The sequence below is a fragment of the Camellia sinensis genome, chromosome 5 (genome assembly GCF_055761805.1).
Source record: "Camellia sinensis isolate YWXY chromosome 5, ASM5576180v1, whole genome shotgun sequence".
NCBI classification, from domain to species: Eukaryota; Viridiplantae; Streptophyta; class Magnoliopsida; order Ericales; family Theaceae; genus Camellia; species Camellia sinensis.
In genome coordinates, this window is record NC_138965.1 from 13,716,822 (window position 1) to 13,727,944 (window position 11,123).

Here is an 11,123-nt window from a genome sequence, read left to right on the forward strand (position 1 = left end):
TCAGTACCTGACCCCTAAAACAATTTCCGTCCTCCCAAAGGTAACTGAACCTGAAGCAAACCCTGTTTCCCCACTCACACTCGGTGCCTCCTGTATTTTTCCATCTTCCCTATATCTATACCAACCCTAGCAAATCATAGAATAGTCTCACACAATTAATAAAGTCCTATATAGAATGAATTCTAATGGATTTCAGACTCTAAACCCAACCCAAATACATGTAAGAAAACAGTAATTTTATAGGTCCGCAGAATACGAGACACATCCAATAAAAACATATCGCGGAAAATTAAGCTCTGGCCACACTTGAATTGGTAAGAAACTTTTTTTTGGCAGTTTATATTGAAGGGTAGAAACTGCAGATCTTATATTATTCAATTCTTGTTTGTAGGCAAAGCACTTTATAATATTGTGCGGCATTCACTTGTACATGTCCTGCAAGTATAACAATGGGTGTTCACCAGAACCATTTCTGGTACCAATAATGTATCAGCTAATTAGCACACACTAAAGTTCAAGGTCCAAATGAAGGTGGCTTCCTAATCTTTGTAGCCTGCTCGAAACTATACGCAATTTCAATGAGTTTAGGCTCAAAACCCTTTAATCCTCCAAAACAAATACCAAACGGCCTCCCATCGTGATCGTACCCAGCTGGAACGCTAATTCCTGGGAAGCCCCCAATTGCAAGCACTCTAGAAACATGTCGGAAATCATATGTCAAGGGTGTCACCAGTGCATCCAACATATTATCTTTCATCAACTTCTGGAGTCCATTTTCTGACGCATTCGTTAAATTTCCCAGCGCTTTCTTTTCCAATTCACCAATCCCATTTGTTTTCTGTGCTTTCAAAAACAAGTCTTGCCCGTATTCGTCAATTTTTTCCTATAGAGCCACCAAACCATGTATTATTAATCTTGTACTGACGGTGATTCTCAATTGTGTACATAATTCATGCTAACAAAGGAGTTTATATTTCTATCAGTCATAATTTTTTTCGTGCAGAGCCACCAAATTGTGTATGATTAATCTTATTGAAACAACATTTGGATTGTTTATAGCAAATTGTAAGTGGTAAATTAATCTACCAACCTAATCACTTGTAAAAGAAATAAGTGAATATAAATCAAATACACTAAAACCCAAAACATGTCAAGTGAATTAGTATCTTATGCCAATTTCTCCATATGTGAAAATAAATCAAATACACAAAATCCCAAAACATGTCAAGTCAATTAGTATCTTATGCCAATTTCTCCTCAACAATATTTAGTTAAAGAGTGAGTTCACATAAGTTAGACACTTAGGCTTGAAAAGAGGTTGTAAAAAGAGAAAATGGAATATGTATCTGGTTAATTTGACTAATATCTTATACCAGTATCTCTTTCTTATTCGATCACAGTTTAGCATAAATTAACCTAATTAACAGTGTTCATAGTACAAAGGATCAATTCATTTGCTAAAAATTGCTAATGTTGGAAAGAAATGGTAGTACTTACCAAAACCGAGAATTTCTTGTTGAAGGCTATTGCATCTGCCAATGATCTTACCGGAGAAGTAAGTAGCTCTTTCAGATATGCATTTAGAGACAACTTGAACTCAGCCCGCAACATTATGTGTTGATCATTGAACACGGAGTTGATGATGGCATCGAAGTTGGGTATGTCCAGACCTTGTAACAAAGTTGCACCTCTTTGCCTAACGTTTCACAAGATTTTGGGGTGTTGTTTCAGGATTAAAATTGTCCTTAACCAAAGCTAGAAAATGGCAGCAAATAAAAACTCTTGGTGTAATGATTACCTTAATGTGTTGAAATGCAGCTCAAAAGCATGGGAATTTTCCAAGTCGTTGGGGAAACTGAAAAAGGAATAGCTTGTCATCCCTAACCTCTTTCACCTGAGCCCATCAGCCTTGAGAAATTGCACGTAGCCGCCATGTGGGATGTACTTTGAAGCTTTTCTAGTTGCCACAGCATCATAAGGATCAAAACCCACGATGGCATCAAGCACATAAACAGCATCTGATACTGTCCTGCAGATTGGCCTGTTAGTTTTATTTTTCTAGTGTGGCCCAATAGCCTACATATTTTTTACATGTTTTAATTTATTTGGACTCCACAAATAGATAAAGCCAATATTTGAGATCAAGTTCAGTAAATAGAATTTTAATATAATCACTCTTCTAAGATAAGAAGGAAACCTTGATGGATTAGGAATTCTTCTGATAGAGTTTATCTGGCCCTCTTCTCTCCTCTATATAAGAAGGAAACCTTGATGGATTAGGAATTCTTCTGATAGAGTTTATCTGGCCCTCTTCTCTTCTCTATATAAGGATGGGTGACTCCCCTTTCATATCATGAGTATTTTTCCATCACTTTAAGTTTTATAGTCATCCTAATTAAGAGAAACAGAGAGAAGAAGGTGAGCCAAAATCTAAAGGTTCAACTCTAAGGGGTATTTTCTCAACTTCTCTAATTCAATGGCTGACAAATGTATATTCGTTTTATTCTTGAGTTGTATTGAATTCAAGATCCTGTAAAGTTTAATTCCGCATTATTATTATGGTTACATGTATTATTAAATCTTACATGTGGTATCAGAGCTTTAGTTTGTGAATCAATACACCTTGGAATAATAATATATTTATGAATATTATTATTATATTATAATTATAATTATTCATAACAACATTTTTTTGTTCATAAGGTTTGAACTCTCGGCATGTGTTGGTTATCTTGAATATACGCTGTATGTTCAACCTTGTAAGTTGCATGCCATATTTATTAGGCAATATCTGAATGGTACATCTAATCTCTTTCATATTCATTATGCATCAAAGAAACTCTTTTTGTGTTGTTAAAAGTCAAAGGTTGTGTAAAAGAAGATTTCATTCCTAATTTCTAAATCGTAACTAAGTATGCACATCATGGACTCCCTCACTCACTTTGTTTTGTGATATGTTAGGTGCAAACTTTTATGTAATTCTATATGCTGTTCATATGCATGTTTTGATTTATTATCAATTTTAGTGATAATAGTTTTTATAATCATCATAATATGTTATTGAATTGAGTGTATTGCTTGCCGTTATAATAAAGTGCATAGATTAAAAGCAATTTTAGAATTTTGCTGAATCGTTCGGACTATTAAATAAATATATTTATTTGATTGTATCACATTAGAGGATTATGTTTTTGCTTTGTTTAATTATGCACACTTATTGTCTATTATTGTTAAATATTTTCATGATTTAAAATTGATATCATGATATAATTTTATGACATTGAATATTAAATATTAAAGTGGTTAATTCATAGTAGGTGTAATTCTTATTAACCATTATTTTAGATATTCATGATTGTTATAATACATATATAAATATTCATGTTCATCTAGAGTTATTATTTTTATATTGGTAATAGCAATCACATAAAAGAAATTTTAGAAATCATAAAAATAGTGATCTCATTAAAATTGTGATTGAATTAATGATAATTAAATAACTCAAAATTAATGAATAGAGAATATTGTTGGTTAGTTCCGTATTCATAGGATTTACTAATTTAGTAGCTTCCAAAGTGGCCTAGATTTGTAAAACTTATGAATATAGAACTACATAAAAGAATTGTTAAAAAGGATAACATTAAGGTCGATAATATTCTCAATTGCAGTTATAATTAGGAGATTGAGACTAGCCCAAAGGAGAGTCACTTTCAAATAATTATGAACTGGGTAGGATAATGTAACTTATGTAATTTGAAATATTAGAATTGAATACCCAAAGGTAACATGACTAGCTGAAAAATTGCATAAATTACTTTAGACCTACATAAGTGATTCTTGACGAATGGATAATAGATATACCTAAGTTTTGCCCAAGGAAAAACTTATGTGATATCAATAGTTCATCATAATTCTTAAAGCTTTAATATGTATATTGTTCTATCTTATTTCAGTAAAAGTTCCCACCTCATTGTACTCTCTTGCATCGGGAATCCCTCTACTTACTGGCTCGAATTTTTCGGAATGGTATGAACATGTTCAGTTTACACTGGGTGTGTTGGACCTCGATATGGCATTGCTTGAAGATAAACCTGCAGACATTAATGAATATAGTACTGCAGAACAAGTTGCCCTTTCTAAATCCTGGAAAAAGTCCAATAGACTTAGTTTGATGTTCATGAAGATGACCATTGCAAATAACATCAAGACCTCCTTACCTTAAACTGTTAATGCATTGGAATACTTAAAGGTTGTTGAAGATTGATTTAGATCTGCTGACAAGTCACTTGCTGGTACTATTATGGCTGAATTGAAAACAATGAAATATGATGGCAACCGAGGAGTTCAGGATCACATCCTCAATATGGCTGACAAAGCTGCAAAGCTTAAAACTTTAGGAATGCAAGTTGATGAAACTTTCCTCGTGCAGTTTATTCTCAACTCACTTCCATCACAATACAGCGCATTCAAAATTCACTATAACACCAATAAAGATAAGTGGAATTTGAATGAGCTGACTAATATGTGTGTTCAAGAGGAAGTGAGGTTGAGGGAGGAAGGACGTCAAACTGCATTGGCTGTAACTCATGGAGCTATAAAGAAAAAGAAGGGTAAGTTTGTAAAATCAAAGAAAAATCCACCAAAGAAAAAGAATGAACCTGGGGAAGAAAATCAGGCTAAGAATGGTTTCACTATCAAGTGCTACTTTTGTGGCAAGAAGGGACATGTGAAGAAAGACTGCAGCAAGCGAAAGGCTTGGTTCGAAAAGAAAGGTAAGAAATTTTCTTTTGTTTGTTATGAATCAAATCTTGCTGAAGTACCTTCTAATACGTGGTGGATTGACTCTGGGGCCACGAACCACATTACAAATGACATGCAGGGATACCTCTCAACCAGGAAACCGAAGGAAAGTGAAAGATTTGTCTATATGGGGAACCGTCTCAAAGCTGAAGTCGTAGCTGTAGGAACCTATCGACTGATCTTAGAGACGGGTCATCAGATGGATCTAGAAGACACTTTTTATGTTCCTTCAATTTCTAGGAATTTAGTTTCGTTATCCAAATTGGATCGTGTTGGATATTCAATTTTATTTAATTGTGGAAAACTCAATTTAATGTTTAATTCAAAAGTGATTGGTTCTGGTAATTTATGTGATGGTTTATATAAAATTACCTTAAATCATGAGTTTGCACAATCATTAGTAACTCTGCATTCGAATATTGGTTTAAAACGTGGTCTAATTAATGAAAAATCATCGATCTTGTGGCATAGACGGTTGGGGCATATCTCCAAAAATAGAATTGAAAAATTGGTGAAGAATAGGATTTTGGAAAACCTAGACTTCACTGATTTTCAGATATGTGTGGATTGCATTAAAGGAAAGCAAACCAAACACACCAAGAAAGGTGCCACAAGAAGTAATGAGCTTCTTGAGATAATTCATACAGATATTTGCGGGCCACTCAACATCCCATGTCTTAGTGGTGAAAAATATTTTATCACATTTATAGATGACTTCTCACGTTATGGATATGTGTATCTAATTCATGAAAAGTCTCAGGCTGTTGACATCCTTGAGGTGTACATAACTGAAGTCGAGAGACAATTAGATAGAAAGGTTAAAATAGTGAGATCAGACAGGGGTGGTGAATATTATGGTAAATATGATGAGTCAAGCCAAAATCCTGGCCCATTTGCCAAATTCTTAGAAAAGAAAGGCATTTGTGCTCAATATACAATGCCTGGTACGCCACAGCAGAATGGAGTTGCTGAAAGGCGTAATTGTACACTTAAAGATATGGTTAGGAGTATGTTAAGTTACTCAATTGTACCTATTTCAATGTGGGGTGAAGCTTTAAAAACTGCAATGTATATCTTAAATAGGGTTCCTAGTAAGGCGGTCCCAACAACTCCTTTTGAGTTGTGGACTGGTAGGAAACCTAGTTTGAGACACTTACATATTTGGGGTTGTCCAGCAGAGGCAAGAATCTTCAACCCACAAGAGAAAAAGTTGGACTCAAGAACAATATCTGGATATTTCATTGGTTATCCAGACAAGTCTAAAGGGTACAAATTTTATTGTCCTAATCACAGTACGAGGATAGTGGAGACTGGTAATGCTAGATTCCTAGAGAATGGTGAAATCAGTGGGAGTGAGAAAACACAAGTGGTGAATTTCGAGGAAATTAGGGTATATGTGCCAACATTTGACCCTTATCGAAAAGTTGTTGTTCCTCAGACTATTCCACAGGCTGAGGAAAACGAACAACATGATGAAAATCCTTCACTACCTCATGTTTCACCACTTCATGAAGATACCACCATTGAAAATATTGTAGAACCACCACAACCGGCAGTTCGGAGAAGATCTCAGAGGGAAAGAAAGCCTGCCATTCCAGATGATTACATGGTGTATCTACAGGAATCTGATTTTGATATTAGGATTAACAAAGATCCAGTCTCATTTTCACAAGCCATGAATAGTGATGATTCTTCTAAATGGGTCAATGCTATAAATGAAGAGTTAAAATCCATGGAACAGAATAGTGTTTGGAATCTCGTCGAATTGCCTAATAACTGCAAAAAGGTTGGGTGTAAATGGGTCTTCAAGACCAAATGTGACGCAAAAGGCAATATCGAATGATTTAAAGCCAGACTTGTTGCCAAAGGTTTTACTCAAAAAGAAGGCATAGACTATACAGAGACCTTCTCTCCAGTATCTAAGAAGGACTTGCTTAGAATCATCCTAGCATTGGTAGCTCATTATGACTTAGAGTTGCATCAAATGGATGTGAAAACTGCTTTTTTAAATGGGAATTTGGATGAAGAAATTTATATGGAGCAGCCCGAAGGATTTGCAAAGAAAGGTAAAGAACATTTAGCTTGCAAATTAAAAAAATCCATATATGGCCTTAAATAAGCTTCTAGGCAATGGTATTTAAGGTTTAATGATACCATTACCTCTTTCGGATTTAAGGAAAATGCAGTTGATCAGTGCATATATCTGAAGGTTAGTGGGAGCAAGTTCATTATGTTGGTGCTATATGTGGATGACATTTTGTTAGCTAGTAATGACCTTGGCTCATTGCATAAAACCAAGGAATATCTCTCCAAGAACTTTAAAATGGTCGATATGGGTGAGGCAAACTATGTTATTGGCATAGAGATCTTTAGGGATCGATCTCGAGGATTGCTAGGACTATCTCAAAAAGGATATATTGATCGTGTTTTGGAGAGATTCAATATGCAGTTTTGTTCAGCCGGTGATGCACCCATCATGAAGGGTGATAAATTAAGTGAAAAACAGTGTCCAAGGAATGACTTGGAAAGAAAACAAATGAAGGACATTCCATATGCATCAGCTGTAGGGAGCTTGATGTATGCCCATACATGTACCAGGCCAGATATTAGTTTTGCAGTTGGAATGTTGGGAAGATTCCAAAGTAATCCTGGAATGGAACATTGGAAAGCAGTAAAGAAAGTTATGAGATATCTTCAGGGAACAAAGGATTATATGCTCACTTATAGGAGATCAGAACAGTTGGAAGTTATCGGATACTCAGACTCAGATTTTGCTGGTTGCCTTGATAGTAGAAAATCTACATCGGGTTTTGTTTTTCTACTAGCTAGTGGAGCAATTTCATGGAAGAGTGTGAAGCAGTCCACTATTGCTTCGTCTACTATGGAGGCTGAGTTTGTGGCATGCTTTGAGGCTACAAATCATGCTTTATGGCTGTGAAATTTCATCTCAAGACTTGGTGTTGTTGACTCAATTGCCAGGCCGCTGAAGATATATTGTGACAATACCGCAGCAGTTTTCTTCTCTAAGAATGGAAAGTACTCCAGTGGTTCCAAACACATGGAAGTAAAGTACTTGGTTGTTAGAGAGAGAGTCCAGAAACAACAAGTGTTAATTGAAAACTTAAGCACCTCTCTTATGATTGCTGATCCATTCACAAAGGGATTGCCACCAAAGACATACAAAGAGCATGTTATCAGGATGGGTGTTTTAAGCAACCCTTGATGTGTATGGTTAATTATGAGTGCTTATTTTTTTGACACTATTTGCGCAATAATAATTTTGTTTCTGTTTTTCCTGTTTCTAAAAGTGTGTGTACACATTATTTTGAATATTGATAAACAGGAAATGTCTTAACAAAACAAATTACAGGGGCCATGTCCAACATAGTAGAAGTTACAATTTGGGTTTCAATCTACGAACACACAAAAATTCTCAAAAAGTACACACAATGAAATACTAGCAACACTGCATATTGCGAAGCATCACATACCCGATTGTGTCTTGCCTAGGTGAGATTGGGACGACCCCGCCTCGGCTGGTGAGGCCTACTGTGGGTTTGATCCCAACAACCGAGTTAAAACTGGATGGACATAAGATGGACCCAAACGTCTCTGTACCAAGTGATAGTATAACCATATTTGTTGCTACTGACACTGCTGATCCTGTGCTTGATCCACCTGGGTCTGCAGATTTCACATATGGATTCTACATCAATCCACAATCATCATATCACAATTCAATAGTTTGCCCTTCCATCTCAATGATCTTCAATACATCTTATATTTGGTAAGTGTTGGCAGAACTACTCTCAAGATATCAATACACAAAAATGGGCCTTAGAAAGCATAGATCATGAGTTTGAATCTCATGAAGCGTTTGACCTCCTTGGTGCCCCCTATCCGACCTATGCTATACCCATTAATTATAAGATAGGACTGTAAAACAAATCAAATTCCTCAAACTCAACTTGTACTTGGCTTATTAAAAACTCATTTCAAATTGACTCGCTAACTAAACATATCAAATTTGAACACATTTTAAAACTCTATAAGTTTTCAAGCCAAATGTGAACAATTTACTATTCAACTTGATCCTATTATGGGGGTGTTTGGGAAGAGGTTGGGCTAAAATAGTCCACTGCAAAACAAAATAGGTTAAAATAGTCAATAAAACAAAATATCATATCCAATTCATATTCATTTTACTTTTTCTCTCACAACTATCAAATCAACTTTAAAAAAAAAATAGAGCCAACTAACTTTCCAAACACAACTATTTTAACCAGACTAAAATAACTAAAAAGACAAATAGTCAACTTTCCAAACAAGGCTTACATATGCATTATAAAAAATCAAGCAACTCTAACTCACCTAATGATCAGCTCATTAAAACTTACTTGAAATCATTTTAAAAGAAACAAACTAACACATTTTAAAACTTACCAATTTGTCTACCGTAAAGGGGATTACATGTAGCTGGAGACTAATTGGGACTTAGAGAGAGAACACAAATTGGCAAAATTACTAACTACAACTTGGCCAGCTCTAGTGCACCACCCATTAGGCTGCTGCTTCGACCTGAAGGCAGCCCACTCAGTCATGCTCGCCTTCCCCAATACGATCGCACCCGCTTTCCTCAGCTTCGCCACCACTCCTGCGTCCCGAGCCACCACCGAACCCAGCAGCGCATCCGACCCAGCTGTGGTATTGAGCTTGCCTTTGGTTGCAATGTTGTCCTTCAAAAGAATGGGAATACCGTGCAACAAAGACGACTGTGAAATGGGTGACTTGGTGTTTCGCTCTCGATCGGCCTCCTCTGCGAGGAAAAGAGCTTCTGGGTTTACTTCAATGACTGATCTGAGAAGTGGGTTGAGTGATTCAATTTGGGTAAGGTAGAACTCGACGAGTTGTCGAGAGGTGAGTTTGTTTTGCTGGAAAGCGATCTGGATTTCATGAACGCTGGCTTCTTTGATTGGGAATTCAGTGCTGCTCATGACTAATCCTAAGAAGACGATATACAGGAAAATTAGGAATGTGTTGTGGATGGGTATAATATGAATATGAATATGAATATGAATATGAATGGAAGTTTCCAGGAAAGACTGTTCAGTAGACTCTAGAGGGCTCTGTCACAATTCATTTGTGTATCTTCAATGTTACCTCCACTGAATTTGCTCTCCTCTGAATTGTCTGAATTTGTATATGTCATTTGATTGAGAGATGCCGGTTGACATGGAGTAATGATTTAGACTTTCATAAAACATCATCCTCACAACTCTCACTTATTTGTGATTGGTCTCTGTAACAAAGAAAAAAAAAATACAAATATAAATACATTATTAATCCACATCACTGTGAGGATAGTGAAAATCTCCTAAAAAGAGGTCCCAAACATTTTTCTCGTTGACATATTAGATGACAAAGTGACCGTCGCGATGGACAAAGGTCACGCTAATTGTCTTGCCACTTACTTCATTCGAGCATAATGAGGCTACTTCTATTTTGGTGAACCAAGCATTTCCCTTCTGATATCTTTAGATATGAGAAATTATGTATACCGTATGTACCTGTGTCTTTAGTTATGATTTATGATTTATTGTATTATGAGTTATGATTTATTTTTACTTTGATTATAATTTAAGAAAATTTTTTTATTATATAGTTGTTTGGCATGTACTAAAATAGTACATACTATTTTAGCACATTATCTTATTTGAGTCACAATTATCTTATTTAGGTCATATTACTTTTTATTTAAGTCACATCACCTTTCTATAACATCACTTCAAACACAATTCATATTTCACATTTTTTCATAAAAAATTAAAAATATATTGATTTTGCACTTCCCAAACAACCCCTATGTCTTTGTGCAATGTTTGATTATAATTTATTTTTTTAGAATTATGATAATTAAAATTACAAATGATACAACTTATCTATGGTTGAATCACCTCTAGAGAGATGCAATGGTCATGTTATTCATGATGCCCTTACCATTTACAAGGAAAATGTATAAATATTTAAAAATATTTTAAAATTTGATTTTTTAATATTTCCAACTAACAATTTTAATTGAGCTACTCACAATCTAAACTTGAGTAAAGTTTTTATAAATGCAAATAGTTGCATATGTTGAACATGCCTGGATTGTGAAAAACGTGACGGAGGAAGTGATGATAAAATTAAGGAGAAATTATATTTTAGTGATGTCAGTGAGAAATAATTATAAAAGGGTAAGAAAGAATATAAATATTAATAATTAATATTATAAATTTTTTCACTAATGTTTAATTATTTTTCAAAAACTACACTTTGCATGG

The 11,123-nt window shown here is 35.1% G+C and overlaps 1 protein-coding gene and 1 pseudogene across 2 annotated transcripts; one reads left to right on the plus strand and one right to left on the minus strand.

Annotated features, from left to right (window-relative positions):
• Positions 1-312: 312 nt before the first annotated feature.
• LOC114318072 (putative amidase At4g34880) lies at positions 313-9,872 on the minus strand (annotated as a pseudogene). Its single transcript, XR_014329143.1, has 5 exons — positions 9,330-9,872; positions 8,292-8,506; positions 1,799-2,041; positions 1,498-1,696; positions 313-883 (listed from the first exon to the last, which is right to left on the minus strand). The product of XR_014329143.1 is annotated as a putative amidase At4g34880 (transcript).
• On the plus strand, positions 4,321-6,156 carry LOC145790437 (uncharacterized). Its single transcript, XM_082868267.1, has 2 exons — positions 4,321-4,772; positions 4,880-6,156. Exons 1-2 carry the CDS (start codon positions 4,364-4,366, stop codon positions 4,912-4,914), a joined length of 444 nt encoding a protein of 147 aa, XP_082724393.1. The 5' UTR covers positions 4,321-4,363; the 3' UTR covers positions 4,915-6,156.
• Positions 9,873-11,123: the final 1,251 nt, after the last annotated feature.